Source organism: Macaca thibetana, chromosome 2, assembly GCF_024542745.1.
Source record: "Macaca thibetana thibetana isolate TM-01 chromosome 2, ASM2454274v1, whole genome shotgun sequence".
NCBI classification, from domain to species: domain Eukaryota; kingdom Metazoa; phylum Chordata; class Mammalia; order Primates; family Cercopithecidae; genus Macaca; species Macaca thibetana.
Window position 1 is genome coordinate 87,029,190 of NC_065579.1, and position 16,268 is coordinate 87,045,457.

Consider the following 16,268-nt stretch of genomic DNA (forward strand, 5'->3'; position numbering starts at 1 on the left):
CTATTTTGATCTTTATCAAAACTGGTAAAATAAAAATTCAGGACTGCTTGTTTCAATGAAAACAATTTTTTTTTTTAAACTAGCTTGCTTCGCTCATTAAGTTATATGCCTAGCACCTGTAATTCTCGAATTCAGGGTCCCTGTTTTGGCTTAAACAAGTTCCTATTGATTGATGTTTTTTAGAAAGAGTCTCACTCTATCACCCGGGCTGGAGTACAATGGCACAATCACAGCTCATTGCAGCCTTGACCTCCTAGGTTCAAGCAATCATCCCACCTCAGCCTGCGTGTGGTAGCTAGGACCACAGGTACACGTCACCATGACTAGCTAATTTTTAAATTTATTGTAGAGATAGTGTCTTGCTACGTTGCCCAGGCTGATCTCAAACCCCTGGGCTCATGCAATCATTCCACCTCGGCTTCTGACAGTCCTGGGATTACAGGTGTGCCAGCCAAATTCTTTTTTAAAATGCAGAAATTCAAAGGTGCCAAGAACATACATTGAGGAAAGGACAGTCTCTTTAATAAATGGTGCTGGGAAAACCAGGTATCTATAGGCAGAACAATGCAACTAGACTTCTATCTCTTGCCGTGTACAGCAATCACATCCAAATGGATTAAGGACTTAAATCTGAGGTATCAAACTTTGAAACTACTAAAAGAAAACACTGGGGAAACTCTTCAGGGCAAAGACTCCTTGAGTAATACCCCAAACCACAGGCAACCAAAGCAAAAATGGACAAATGGGATTACACCAAGTTAAAATGCGTCTGCACAGCAAAGGAAACAATCAACAAAGTGAAGAGACAACCCACAGAATGAGAGAAAATGTTTGCAAACTATCCATCCAACAAGGGATTAATAAGCAGAACATATAAGAAGCTCAAACAACTTAACAGTAAAACATCTAATAATTTGATTTAAAAAATCTAATAATTTGATTTTTAAAATTCAGTGCAAAAGATCTGAGTAGACATTTCTCAAAAGAAGACATAAAATGGCAAACAGGTCTATGAAAAGGTGCTCAATATCACTGATCATAAGATAAATGCAAATCAAAACTACAATGAGATATTGTCTCACCCCAGTTAAAATGGCTCTTATTCAAAAGACAGGCAATAACAAATGCTGGTGAGGATGTGGAGAAAAGGGAGCCCTCGTACACTGCTGGCGAGAATGTAAATTAGTAGAACCAAGATGGAGAACAGTTTGGATCCTCAAAAACCTTAAAAGAGAGCCACCATATGATCTTGCAATCCCACTGTAAAATATATACCCCAAAGAAAGAAAATCAGTATATCAAAGAGATCTGCTCTCCCACATCCATTCTAGCACTGTTCACAACAGCTAAGGTTTGCAAGCAACCAAAGTGGCCATCAACAGATGAGTGGATAAGAAAACACAGTACATATACACAATTCAGCTGTGAAAAAGAATGAGATCCAGTCATCTGCAACAACGTGGATGGAACTGGAGGTCATTATATTAAGTGAAATAAGCCAGGCACAGAAAGACAAACTTTCTACCTTCTCACTTATTTGTGGAAGCTAAAACTCGAAACAATTGAACTCATGGAGATTGAGAGTAGAATGATGGTTACCAGAGGCTGGGAAGGGTAATGGGTGGGGTGAGGGAAAAGGGAATGGTTAATGGGTAAAAAAAATATAGACAGAATGGGCCAGGCGTGGTGGCTCACACCTGTAATCCCGGCACTTTGGGAGGCTAAAGTGGGCGGATCACAAGGTCAAGAGATCGAGACCGTCCTGGCCACCATGGTGAGACCCTGTCTCTACTAAAAATACAAAAATTAGCCAGACATGGTGGTGCACGGCTATAGTCCCAACTACTTGGGAGGCTGAGGCAGGGGAATTGCTTGAACCTGAGAGGCGGAGGTTGCAGTGAGCCAAGATTGCACCACTGCACTCCAGCCTGGGCGACAGAGCGAGACTCTGTCTCAAAAAAATAAAAAATAATATGTATGTGTGTGTATATATATATATATAGAGAGAGAGAGAGAGAGAGAGAGACAGAATGAATAAGATCTGATACTTGATAGCACAACAGAGTAACTGAAGTCAAAAATAATTTGTTGTACATTTTAAAATAACTGAAAGTATATTTAGATTTTTTGTAACACAAAGGATAAATGCTTCAGGTGATGAACAATCCATTTACCCTCATGTGATTATTACACACTGTATGCCTATATCAAAATATCTCATGTAGCCCATAAATATATACACCTATTATGTACCCACAAACATTTAAAAATAAAATAAAAAGTCAAAATAAATTTAATAAAAAATAAATGCATAAGTTTCTGGGATAACTAAGGCCGGCGGGAATTTTCACGTTCCGTGAGCCTCTCTGCTCTCCTCCTGGCGGAGGCCAGCTACTTTGGGAATTTGTGCTGGGGAATGGAACGAATAAGGGGCATGTGGCTGGTGAAATTCAAGCAAAGCAGCTATTGCAACACTCAGGGCCATGGGCTGAGAGTGGCCCATTTTGCCCCTTCCTGAAGGTGGGTGAATGGAGGGAGAGGAGGACGACCTGCTGGTGCTTCTGGCTCTTTCTGGACACCCATTTTCTGCCCCTACCCTTGGAAGAACAGATAATTTGGGACCTCAAAGGATTTTCAGAAAGGCAGGGACTCAACACTTGGGTGGAATTTGGTCAGAGACCAGCCTGAAGGAATAGGAAAGGCAGGGTTGGAGCATCAGGAGAAGAAGAAAGCAACAAAAAGAGAGGTTGAAAGTGTCAAAGAAATCACTGTCTGCAGGTCTGCCTAAGGCCTGATAGCAGCTGCCCTTGTGTGCCACAAATGCTGGAGTTTGCCAATGTCTTCCATTAGTCAGTTAGTCACATGGGCAGTGGGGAGTGGTCTGGGTGGAACTGAGCCCTGAACCAAAGCGTAAAATGTTTATGTCTTTATCTTCGGCTATTTTGCTGAAGTAACTTTTTTTTTTTGGAGAGCAGTGATGCAATCATTGAATCATTACTCACTGCAGCCTCGACCTCCTGGGCTCAAGCAATCCTCCCACTTCAGCCTCCTGACTAGCTAGGGCTACAAGCATGCGCTACCAAGACCAGCTAATTTTATTTTGTTTTCTTTGGCAGGGACAGGGTCTTGCTATATATTTCCCAGGCTGGTCTCAAATTCCTGGCCTCGAGTGATTCTTGAGCCACTGTATCCAGCCCAGGGACTTTTAAAGAAATTCTTGTCATCTCTATAGTTTAACTTCAATTTTCCAGGGATAGAGCAGTTATTCTACCCTGAATGTCTTCCCCATTTGCTGTGAGGAGTTAGGTATGAAGGACTGTCTTTCCCACTTGGTCGCAAAAGGAAACCACTGACTTCTCAAGTGCAACTCTACCTTAGTACGCTCCAGGAGAATAAAGCCTTTGAGACCAAGTTAATAATGACAACAATCATAACCACCCTTCACTGAACACTGTTATCTACTGTGCTAGACGGTTTACATACCCCATTCCTAATATTCCCAAGGGTCTTACTAGGTACATGTGATTATATCCGTTTTACAGGTTGGGAAACAAGCCCCAACTCCCCTGAGATCATGCAGCTAATCCCAGCTGCAAGGGGCCTCTCAGTGCCTCCTGCCAGCTCTTACTGGGGCAATTTGAAGGACACTCTGGGGCAAGAGGGGGCAAGTCTCTCCCTGGGGAGTGGGCTGACCAGCCCCTTCTGGTCTGCGAGACATTTGCCCGTTTCAGTCACTGCAATTGCAGCTGCCGGCTCTTGAGCATCTGCCACTTCCCATGCATGGGGCATGCTTTTTTTTTTTTTTTAATTGAGACAGAGTTTTGCTCCTGTTGCCCAGGCTGGAGTGCAATGGCGCAATCTCGGCTCACTGCAACCTCCACCTCCCAGGTTCAAGTGATTCTCCTGCCTCAGCCTCCTAAGCAGCTGGAATTACAGGCACACACCACCACGGCTGGCTAATTTTTGTATTTTAGTAGAGATGGGGTTTCACCATGTTGGCCAGGCTGGTCTCGAACTCCCGACCTCAGGTGATCTGCCTGCCTTGGCCTCCCAAAGTTCTGGGATTACAGGTGTGAGCCACCGCGTCTGGCTGGGGCATGCTCTTTACAGAGGCCATCTCTAAGTCCTTTCTTCCATTTTTCAAATGATAAAGCCCAGACAGGTTAAGTTGCCTGTCCAAAGTCACCAGGAGAGCAAGGGACAGAGCCAAATCCACAGTGAGACTCTCTGACCTTGATCTGTGACTGCTCTGTCCACATTACTTCCGTCTGCCCCTTCCAGGGTATGGTTTGGGAAACCCAGTGCCTGCTTGGGCCCTGAATTTTGCCTGCTGTGGTTGGAAAGAACCTGTTCTGACATTTGATTTTGGTTTTAAAATAATCCTGTTCCTCTTAATAATCCTGTTCCTCTGGTGTCCACTGGGAATTTCTATAGGTTTCCTCATCTGTACAACTTCCTCCTTTGGCTGGTTTGCAAAGGGCAGGGGTGGTTAGATTCCCCAGAGGTCAAGTCTCCCCAAGAGGCCCTGAAGCCCTTTTTGGGCTGCACAGAAGGAGGCTGAAGGGGGAAGAAGACAAACATAAGATGTTGACACTTCCTCCTCTCCATCCCCAAACCCCTCATTCTTATCAGCAAAGATCTCAAACTGAAGTGTGAGGTTGCACCACCGGGCCCCAGGATGAGGGAGAGGGAAAGCTGTACCAGATGCGGTTTGTGCAAAGGAGCTCAGGCCTCACCTTGGTAAATGTGAGATTCACAAATCCTCCCTGAAAATTCAACAGAAGGTTGGAGTTTCGGGTGCCACAGTTCCCAGAGGCTTGGGTTGCGTTGGGGTCGAGGTTGAAGTATCTCCGAGGTGAAAAAACCTAAACCAAGTAAGACAGATCAGCTAAATGAGATGTGGAAGAAAACTCTAGCTAAGGAACCAGAGGCATAGGCTAGTTTGTGAGCCTGAAACTTAAGGCTGAGGATTCACTGGAGAACTGCAAAGTCCCCAGACGGCATCTCTCGTTTCCAAACTGTTATGTTCAAAAGCTTTCTTAAAGAGGAGTTCTCTCACAGAGGAGTTCCTTTGTAAATAATTGATGGCAGGTATATTCCTGATAAGCTGCGTGGAATTTATGTTAAGTTAAACATGTTAAATGATACTAGAGGGAAGGGTTTGCTCTGTAAGGTACCTCTGTCACAAATGGCAACCTGGATGTAGAAGTTTTATTTGAAATCATTGAAGTTTGCAGAAAAAGAAAATATTGATGGCTGGGCACAGTGGCTCATGCCTGTAATCCCAGCACTTTGGGAGGCCGAGGCGGGTGGATCACAAGGTCAGGAGCTCGAGACCAGCCTGGCCAACATAGTGAAACCCCGTCTCTACTAAAAATACAAAAATTAGCCAGGTGCGATGGCAGGCACCTGTCATCCCAGCTACTCGGGAGGCTGAGGCAGGAACATCCCTTGAACCAGGGAGGCAGAGATTGCAGTGAGCCAAGATTATGCCACTGCACTCCAGCCTGAGCAACAGAGCGATACTCTGTCTAAAAAAAAAAAACAAAAACAAACAAACAACAACAAAAAAAAAACCAAAGAAAGAGAAAATATTGTTTTAGTGATTCCTTTAGTACATCAAGTAATCACAACCCCTCTCCCTCAGTTTTCTCGTTAATATGGATTTCCATATTAATGTCACAACTGTCTAGAACCATAGAGACCATCTGTCTTAATCTCTCATTTCACAGGAAAGGATATAAGGCTTGTAAGTCTTCTGGAGTGGCAGGGAGGGGCTGAGATCAGCATTGAACATTCCACGACACTCTGCCCATGTTTGCTAAAAGTGAGGGGTGTGAATATTTAAATTTTTGTTTGCCTTCCTCTCTCCAAACAGTTGCTATTAGTTTCTATTTTCATGTGTATCCTCAAACATAATCACCTTTTAAGGGAGCACCTTGGAGAGAGATGAGCTCACAGCTATTGGTTTCATTTAAAGTAAAGATACGGGATGTAGGGAATGATCATTCCCAGCAAGCCAACCTCCACTCAGATTCTTTGAAGATAGTGTTATAGTCCTGTGGCCCCAACTTACCGATTCCTTGTCTTGAACAATCAGCTGTATCCCCATCTCTGCTTTTATACAGAGTCTGCTTCCATTTAGAACTTGATAAATTCCAGTCTTGATTGAAGATGGCTGAGGTGCAAGGGTGGACCCAGGAACCGTGGAGGCAGGTGCGGCTGTTCGGGTGGTATTGTGGGCAGCTGCCGTTGTTCCTGGGGCATGGGTGGGTTGAACGGGCTTCTGACCAGTTGTGCTTTTGTGTGGTGCTATGGATAAAGTTGCTGGAAGGGTGGTCTGGTTACTGGGTTGAGTGGCATTCCCAGTTGTGTGGTTGACGGTTGATGAACTGGTTCCAGTTGTATGAGCTGGTGGTGTGATGGTGGGTGGCAGTGAATAAGGGGCTAAGCTGGGGCCGACTGTAACTTTAGTAAGTGGAGGAGCTGTGTGTGAGTTGTTGGATGTGGCCTGGGTTGTGACCAGGGTGTAGATAATTGGGCTGGTGGTTGGAGTGTTTTTTGTAGTTACTGGAGTAGTTGTTGGAGTTTTTATTGTAGCCGCTGTTTGAAAGGTGATGTGACCATCCATTAATCTTGCTGCTAAAGCTTGGTGAGGTGCTTGGTTAGCTGGTTGCTGGACAGGTTTTGCTATGTCCTGTCCTGTTGCTGCTGCAGTAGGTTGAGAATAATCTCTGGTGTTTGGAAATGCTTTTGCTCTCATTTGACTGCCATCGTGCAAAATTACTGAAAATTAGGAAACAAACGTGTTAAAAACACTAACCAATTGCTTACAAGGTCCCTCTCCCATCCCCATCTTGATGTTTGTTCATAAAAAACCTAACATGCAAATTTTTATATTGGGAGGAAATTTACAAGGGTATAACAATGAAGCAAACATCATCAAAGATTCTACCCCTAGGCCACAAATGTAATGTTCTGGTTGTATCCATGTCTTTTACAGGGTTATGACAGTTCCACAGCACCCAGCCCCTCTGCCTGTGTGCGGTGTGGTACTAATACACACCAAAGCGATCGTGCTTAGCTAGATATCTAAGTGTCAATGCCTCTTCATTCTCCACCTTCAAATGTGAATCCGAACAGCTGACATAAAAAAGTGTTCCTGGGTGAACAGCTGCTATATGACCTGAGAGAGCTGGGGCAGCATGAATGATGGCAACAAAGCTTTACAGAGTTATACAGTTTTCACAGAATCACATAATCCCAGGTTTGAAAGGGGTCTTAAAGGTCATCTAGTCCAAACCCCAGTCTTTTTTTTTTTTTTTTTTTTTTGAGACAGAGTCTTGCTCTGTCACCCAGGCTGGAGTTGCAGTGGTGCAATCTCAGCTCACTGCAATCTCCACCTCCCAAGTTCAAGCGATTCTCCAGCCTCAGCCTATTGAGCAGCTGGGATTACAGGCACCCGCTACCATGCCCGGCTAATTTGTGCGTTTTTAGTAGAGACGGGGTTTCACCATGTTGTCCGGGCTGGTCTCGAGCTCCTGATCTCGTGATCCACCTGCCTCAACCTTTCAAAGTGCTGGGATTACAAGCGTGAGCCACCGTGCCCAGTCCCGAACCCTAATCTGATGTCTGAGTTACACCTACAGATCTTTGCCATGTGTTCATCCAATCTAGACTTAACTGTTCCCAATGACAGGAGACTCATCTCTTCACAATATAGTCCTTTCCATTGTTTATCTTGTTCTTTGTTGTTTTCTCAATATAGACAAATTCCTGTCATTTTCTTACATAACTTTTGGAGTGGCCCAGCCTTTCTCAACCAAGGAAGAGAAGTCATAACTGCTCTGATATTTCAGGTGGGCTGTCCTTCGTGTTCTGGCTTTCATGGCAGCTCCTCAGAGCATCTTCCTTGTCCTCCTTATATAAAATAGTTCCCCATATCCATGCTTCTCCACTGCAATGTTAAATTCATTGCTTTCACTGCATTAATTACAACTTGTAATTATGTATGGGGACGGTATTCAAATATTTAACAATCAGCCTGGCCAGTATGTACTAGCCAAATATTTTCCTGATTAAATGTTTGCTTTTGGTTTATCTGTTGGTTGTGGATCTTTCCCAGTAGATTAACAGCACCCCGAAGGTGGGAACTGTGTGCACCGTTTTCACCAGCAGTGCCTGCGCATAGACAGTGTTCAGTAAATATAGGTCGAATGAAAAACTGACTGAATGTGTAAATGAGGACAATAGCATTGTAGGCCTTTTAGGATTATTGTAAGGCTCAAATGAGTTGGTTTAAGTAAAACTCTTCATGGACCATTAAGCACACAGACGGTGTCTCCTGTTGTCACAGGTTCTCTCCAGAGGTCATCCTTAAGGGCAGAGGGCCTCTGGTTCTTTTCCAACTAGAATAGGTCTATCCTTGTCTCCTTCCAGGCACATAGGGATCCAGAAAAGTGGACAAAACACAGATGATGGGCCGGGCACGGTGGCTCACACCTGTAATCCCAACACTTTGGGAGGCCAAGGTGGGTGGATGACCTGAGGTCAGGAGTTCAAGATCAGCCTGGCCAACATGGTGAAATCCTGTCTCTACTAAAAATACAAAAATTAGCTGGGTGTGGTGACACAGTGCCTGTAATTGCAGCTACTTGGGAGGCCCAGGCAGGAGAATCACTTGAACCCGGGAGGCTGAGGTTGCAGTGTGTTGAGAACACACCATTGCACTCCAGCCTGGGCAATAAGAGCAAAACTCCGCCTCCAAAACAACAACAACAACAAACGGATGATGTCTTTAGGAGTCTGTGTCAGGCACATGAGAGATGCCTGTGTCCCTTCAATTTTGTGGTTTCTCTGTGTTTACCCACAGACTCTCAGGACAGCTGGAGCTGTCCTGTGCTGGGCTGAGACTTGGGAGAACATGCAGAAAGGGAAAGGAGATCTTGCTATGCTAGTATTTACAAAGTCCTAAAGTTCATACCCAATAAAAATAATTCATATATGCCTTTTCTATCTCCCTCCTCCATTCAATACACTTCTAAGAGGTTACTTTTCTCATATTAATAACAATAAAAATTCCAGGTTACTGGACATTTACTACATAGAAGGCCTTAGGTCAAGGGCCATCTTTTACCAACTTCTCTCAAAAACCCTTTGGTGGGTACTACTTTATCCATCTTTCAAATGAGGAAACTCAGGCTTGGAAAATTTCAGCCATTTGACCATAATGACACAACTGATCGAAGTTGAGGCAGAGACTTGAACACTGGTACATCTGAATCAAAGCTTGCCCTTGGGTTTGAGGGGTGGTGGAGGTGGGGTGTCGCTGGGAAGAATGGTGAGAGAAGACACAAAAGCAGAGGAGAGAGGAACAGGAGGGTGCCCTCCAGTGACCCCAATTCATGAAAACTTCATAATGATGATCCTTGGTGAGAGTTTCAAAATTTCATGTGCTGAAAAGGGGATTATTTTCCAGAAGAAAAGTTCTAACTTTAAGTCCAGTAGTAAGACCCATGAATTATTTCTGTACAACTGGTTTGCAAAATAGGAAAGACAAAAGCATCAGTTCAAATTGTCTTTATAACCTTATAAAAAGATCGACGATTATTAATGACATGAAGTTATTTGAGATCATTCTTTAAGAGTCCTTTTTTTTTTTAAATCTAAAATATCCATTTGGATAAGTTATATGCATGATACTTGAGAGTTGTAGGTTTGATGGGGTACAGGTTTACCTACAAACTTTTGTAAAATCCCTACACGTAGAACTTTTATGCCCATGTCATGGAACTTGGAGAAAGATTTTTCACTTCGAGATTATAATGGAGATTGAGTGTTGTTGAAGATTTATTTTAGCAATTCGTTTGGGTAAAACCCACATTGCTGGTTCTCTGGTCAAACACCAGTGAGAGCCCCATTAGATTCATACTATTATGATGGAGAAAGAGAATTCACTCTCAAATGTGGTTTCCAGGAATATCTTGTGGTGAAGAGTAAAGATTGCTACAGAGACCTCCAGGAGACTAGAAACCACTTGCCAGTCATTCTCTTGGGAAAGTGATTATATCCTTGCTAAAATCCTACTGTGTATGGCTGGTGTCTATAAGCTAAAGAGAATCTTCTCAACGAGTACAATTTCCTAAACTGAGTAATGCACCCTTAAAAAAAAAAAAAAAAAAAAAGCCTTCCTCAAGATGCAACTAGAACTCTTCTCTCAGTGGTAATGAATGAACGCAAATAAATAAAAAAAAGGACTTAGTTGTTCACAAATGAACAGCATCCTAAACAAGCCAAGAAGATATATGGTACTTGGTCAAGGTGTGCTTGCTATGTAGGAAGCCTGTTGAGATGTCTTGATACGGTGTGTAGGTGTAGGTGTGTCTCTGGGTGGTGGACAGAAGGGTGGGCTAGCAGATGGCTCAACCAAAAGTGCCAAGTTTATGGATGTTACAGATTAAACCTGTCAGAGAAGTATAGTTCTCACCCCTTCTCCTTCCCTCTTCTGGCCCTCTCACTGCTCCTCCTCTCCCTGTAGGAGTGTGGTGCATAAAGGATAGGCAGGTGATTCGACTGGGGTAGGTATGCTCTGCATTGTAAAGTAGCTCAGAAAGACCATATGAGCTACTTTATAATGTATATGACCACACACATGGTCTATGTATATGACCACACATATATGACTCATTTCTGTAAAAACTGGGTCACAGGTTTTAAATGGGATGTTTGGCCCTGTAGAGGTTTAGTCAAGGTCACAGGTTTGTCTGAGGCCTAGAAAGAGGGCAGTGGGGGATGGGCACGATGGCTCACACCTGTAATCCCAGCACTTTGGGAGGCCGAGGCGGGCAGATCACGAGGTCAGGAGATCGAGACCATCCTGGCTAACATGTTAAAACCCGGTCTGTACTAAAAAAAAAAAAAAAAATACAAAAACTAGCCAGGCGTGGTGGCAGGCACCTGTAGTCCCAGCTACTCCAGAGGCTGAGGCAGGAGAATGGCATGAACCCGGGAGGCGGAGCTTGTAGTGAGTCAAGATCACACCACTGCACTCCAGCCTGGGCGACAGAGCGAGACTCCATCTCAAAAAAATAAAAATAAAAATAAATAAATAAATAAAAGAGGGCAGTGGGCAGAAGCAAGGGCAGGTATAGACCAGACTTTGTCTTGACCCTCCCTCTATTCACAGAACATAGCTCTGGTGTTCACACACTCATCTGCCCACCGCCACCCCAGCCTCTCCTCTCCAGAATTCAGGAGACTTCGCAAACAAGCACCCCAGGCCCTTGATCCATTGCTTGGACTCCACTAGATGGAAATTCGCATGAAGAGGTGTTAGAAGGTTTTGGTTCCCCTACAACCAGTGGGTGTGAGATGAGTCATTGCCCAGTCCCCTGGGAAAGTCAATGATTTCACAAGAGATCTTTTCTAGGTATTTTCCTGACAGTCAGTCCCTTCCCAGACAGCATTTGGTTGGTTTCCCTGCCGCACCACTCAACAGTATGTAGGGGTCTCCTCTCAGGCAGGCCACACCAGACAGCGGGGGTAGGTCTTTGTTCTCAGGGGCACTGTGAGGCAGACACATGAGTAGACCATACTCCTCAGTGTGACTTGTTTTCTGTTTTTGTTTTTGTTTTTATTTTCTCCTTGAGACTGGGTCTCACTCTGTCACCCAGGTTAGAGTGCAATGGCATGCTCAGGGCTCACTGTAGCCTCAGTTTCCTAGGTTCAAGCGATCCTCCCACCTCAGCCTCCCTAGTAGCTGGGACTACAGGCATGTGCCACCATGCCAAGCTAATTTTTGCATTTTTTGTACAGGGTCTCACCATGTTGCCCAGGCTGGTTTCAAACTCCTAGGATTAAGTGATCCACCTACCTCAGACTCCCAAAGTGCTGGGATTACAGGTATGGGCCACTGTGCCCGACTGACAAGTGTCTTTATCAAATCCTCAGATACTATGAGAGTGTGGGTAGGGTGGGAATCCAAAACAAGGATACATTCTTCAGGCAGACAAGGGAGGAGATGGTTTCCAGATAGGAGGAAGAGGATGTGTAAAGGCATAGAGGCTTCAGAAGTCTTGTATGTCTGGAGAACATGACCAGAACACAGGGATGGTATGGGAAGGGAGGGGTGAGGAGGGGAGACCAGCAGGGAGCAGGCCTGGCAGGACTTGGAGACTATACTCTGTCTGCAGAGCTTTGAGGAGCACAGTCAGGGAGTCATTGGAGCCCCACGGCCATGTCCAGGTTCAGGGAATCATAGTTTAGTCCCCAGCACCTTTTCTGGCACCTCTAGGGGCAGCAGAAGTGGCTCCAGCAGGGTGCAGCAGAGAGAATCAAGGAAACCCTAGAGCAGAAGGGGCACTAGCCCTGTGACAGACTGCTGGCTGACTGTTCCAAAATCCAGTCTCTCCTTTCTAACAGAACCTCAAGTTTCAGCTGAGCACTTGTTGCCTGGAATAAAGAGCTCTGTGTCTAAGCCTCCTTTCTAGCTGGGTGGGAGCACATGACTGAGTTTTAGTGAAAGAAGAGAAGTATCAAGATCATGTGGACCTTCTGGGAAGGCTGGGTGAAGGCAGCTCAATCACCTGTGTGGCCTGCCTTTCTACAGCCCTTCTGTTTTTCCCCCTTTGACCAACCTGCAACTTGTATGTGATGGCTGAAGCTCCAGCCGACATGTGGAACCATGAGGAGGCCTTGAGGGTAGAAGTCACATACCTATATGTCGGATCCTAATGACAGATCCCCAGTGAAGCACCCCCACACTAGAACTGACCTGAATTTCTCTGGACATATTTTCACATGAAAGAATAACAAGCAACTATTTTGTTTAATCTACTGTTATTTTGGCTTGTCTCTTACGTGTAACTGAACCTAAACTTAACTAATATGAACTTAAATCCCCCATTTTCTGGAGGGAAAATTTGAGATCAGGGAAGCATGTTGACTGGATAAAGATTACTCAGAGAGTTTACCCAAAAGTTCTGTCTCTCCTAGCAAAACTTTCTGATGATTTTTGCTCATTTCCAATTCAACAAGGATTTCTTGAGCCTATGCATGCAAGGCCATGTAGTACAGTAGTGTAGAGCCTGAACCCCAAGGCCAGACTTCGTTTTTGTTTTGTTTTGTTTGAGACACAGTCCACTATGTTGTCCAGGCTGGTCTCAAACTCCTGGCCTCAAGCGACCTTCCACCTCAGGATCGCAAAGTGCTAGGATTACAGGTGTGAATCACTGCGCCCAGCCAAAACCAGATGTCTTGAATGCCAGTCTCAGGAATGCTACTCACTAAATGGGATACCATGAACAATTCCTTAACCTGCCTCTGCCTCAGTACCCTCATCGTAAAATAGGGATAAGAATAGCATCTACTTTTCAGGGTTCTTATGAGACTAAATAAGTTATAGGTAAGTAGATGTATGAATAAAGCACATAGGTTAGCTGCTATGGGCACAGGGTCTGGTTCAAAGCTTGACTCTGTCACCAGCTAGCTATGTGATCATGGGCAAGCTATTTAACCTCTTTGTGCTTCTATTTCCTCACAAGTAAAATGCAGATGATAAAGTACTTACAAAGCTGTTTTGTGGATTAAAGCACTGAGAACAGTGCCTGGCATGCAGAAAGTGCCAGGAAGCCATGGCCATCATTGTTATTACCATGTGCTGATGAGCCCTGTACTGAGTGAAGAAGGGGCTCACGGTCAGGTTGTGAGGTGAATGGGAAAGGGACTAGAGAGACAAACAGGAGATACGGATTAACATCACTGAACAAAATCACTGCAGTAATTGCTTTCCAGGCGCTACCTCATTTGTTTCCCCAGTACTTCTGGCAGAGGATATTATTCTCCCCATTTTTTAGTGACTAAACTGAGCACCCGAAAGGTTGGGTGATGTGAACAAGGCCTCCCTGCTGGTAAGGGTCAGGGCAAGGGTTTGAATCCAGCTCCGTGCCACCTCTCAAAGGCCATGCAACACTCCACTTCTGAGGAAGAAACCTCTCATGCATCCTTCACCTAGCTTACCTCTGAGAATTTGTAGCTCAGAAAGGAATGGGTAATGTGGGCATTTTCTCTCCACTTGCCCTTGAATTCGTCAATACTCACTGTGTCTTTATTTATTTATTTTTGAGACAGAGTCTCACTCTGTTACCTAGGTTGGAGTGGAGTGGTACCATCTTGGCTCACTGCAACCTCCGCCTCTTGGGTTCAGGCAATTTTCCTGCCTCAGCCTCCCGAGTACCTGGGATTACAGGTGCACACCACCATGCCCGGCTAATTTTTGTATTTTTAGTACAGGCGGGGTTTCACCGTTGGCCAGGCTAGTCTCGAAATCTTGACCTCAAGTGATCCACCAGCCTCGGCCTCCCAAAGTGCTGGGATTGCAGGCGTGAGCCACCGCCCCCGGCCTGTCAATATCATTGTGTTTCTGAGTCTATCCATCCATTCAAGGAGCGCTCACATACAGGTCACTGTGGGTTACCGGTAGGCTGAGATTGTTTTGCTTTTTTAATAGCTTGCCCTGAGAAGCATAATGATGATTTCCTCTCCTGTCCCCTAAAAGAACCTGTAACTGTAAGTCTGAAAGCGTGGCACAGGGAGAACTGCCTAGGTGAGGGCAGCTGGCACGACCCTTCCCACTGCTTTCCTAACATTCCTAGCATTCATGTCACAAGCAAAGGCCACCGTGCCCCCTGCTTGAGCATACTAGCCGGGCGGTGGGGACGGAGGCAGTGCTCTCATGACGTTCGATTAACCAGTAAACTTCATCACAGGAACAGCACTACAGCACCCAAGAGGACTCAATGTCTAGGGGGAAAAGCTTTGGAGAAAGTGGAGGGTCGGAACATAAAATAATCATAAACTCGGCGTCCCAGACGGCATCTGGGATGGGAAGTACAATGATCATTAAAAAAAAAAAAAAAAAAAGTCTTGGACACTCTGTCCTACACCTTTCTGAAATGGCACAATCTGTCAGACCACATCTGATGCAAGGAAGAGCAAGACATGAGCGCTTTTCCCGGATAACAAAGCCAAGACTCCCATTCCTAAGCCCTGGCTCAGGTCTCCAACTCTTAAATCCAAGTGACCTGTACAAACTCTCCCAGAGAAGGTGCCCAGAACCCTTTCGGAAGCGAGGGACAGCGTTACTGTCTTTGGGGATGACACCTGCTCTGAGTAACTCACGGAAAACAAGTTCCAGCCGGGAAGCCCTTGGACGCGCCACACCTCCCTACCCGCAGCCCGTCCTGTGGCGCGCGGGACTCCAGAGTGCGTTTAGATGACAGGGGACCGACACGGCAGGGCCACCGCGGGAAGCCCTGCGCGCCACTCACCGGCCAGGGAAGCGAAGAGCACGGCCGCCGCGCTGAGCTGCCGGGGCATGGTGGGCGCTGGGCGAGGCTCTGCAGTGCGCGGCGAGGTCCGGGCAGGCCCCTAACCGGTGCCGGAGAAACCTACCTGTGCCGGAGAGACGAAGCCACCTGTTTATGAGAAGCCGCCGAAAAGCCCGCCCAGGGCCGCTGGGCGTGGAGGGAAACTCCGCCGGCCCCCTCCTCCCCTTACGGAGCCGGGAGGGGCGGGGACGCGGCGCGGCGGCCGGGGCCGGGCCTCTGGGACCCTTTACCGCGCGCGCGTGGTCCCGGCAGCGCCGGCCTCCTGCGCTCATACCCTGGGTCTCCTCTTTTCTTTTTCTTTTCTTTTTGAGATGAAGTCTCGCTCTGTCGCCCAGAGAGTGCAGTGGCGCGATCTCGGTTCACCACAACCTCCGCCTCCCGGGTTCAAGCGATTCTCCTGCCTCAGCCTCCGCAGTAGCTGGGATTACAGGCATGTGCCACCAGGCCCGGCTAATTTTTTGTATTTTTAGTAGAGATGGGGTTTCACCGTGTTGGCCAAGCTGGTCTCAAACTCCTGACGCCAGGTGATCCGCCCGCCTCGGCTTCCCAAAGAGCTGGGATTACAGGCATTAGCCACTGTGCCTGGCCTCAGGTGGTTTTACAGACCAGAAATTCCTGGAACAAAAAATACGCAATATCTTTTTTTTTTTTTTTTTTTTTTTTTTTTTTTTTTTTTTTTTGAGTCAGGGTCTCGCTCTATCACCCAGGCTGGAGTGCAGTGGCGTGATCTCGGCTCCCTGCAACTTCCACCTCCTGGCCTCAAGCGAGTCTCCCACCTCAGCCTCCTGAGTAGCTGGGACCAAAGGCACGTGCCACCACGCCCAGCTATTTTATTTTATTTTATTTTATTTTATTTTTATTATTTTATTTTATTAAGCTTAT

The 16,268-nt window shown here is 45.9% G+C and overlaps 1 protein-coding gene across 3 annotated transcripts in view; it reads right to left on the bottom strand.

Annotated features, from left to right (window-relative positions):
* Window positions 1-15,611, bottom strand: part of LAMP3 (lysosomal associated membrane protein 3) — a 55,528-nt gene extending 39,917 nt beyond the window's left edge. For 2 of the 3 annotated variants that reach the window (XM_050780192.1, XM_050780191.1), the window contains exons 1-3: window positions 15,327-15,471; window positions 6,077-6,786; window positions 4,737-4,865 (exon numbers count right to left, since the gene is read on the bottom strand). In XM_050780192.1, coding sequence (XP_050636149.1) covers window positions 4,737-4,865; window positions 6,077-6,786; window positions 15,327-15,375 — 888 coding nt within the window. In that variant the 5' untranslated portion in view covers window positions 15,376-15,471. Of the gene's footprint in view, window positions 1-4,736; window positions 4,866-6,076; window positions 6,787-15,326 lie in introns of all 3 variants that reach the window. The other variant, XM_050780190.1, reaches the window with a different exon arrangement.
* Window positions 15,612-16,268: the final 657 nt, after the last annotated feature.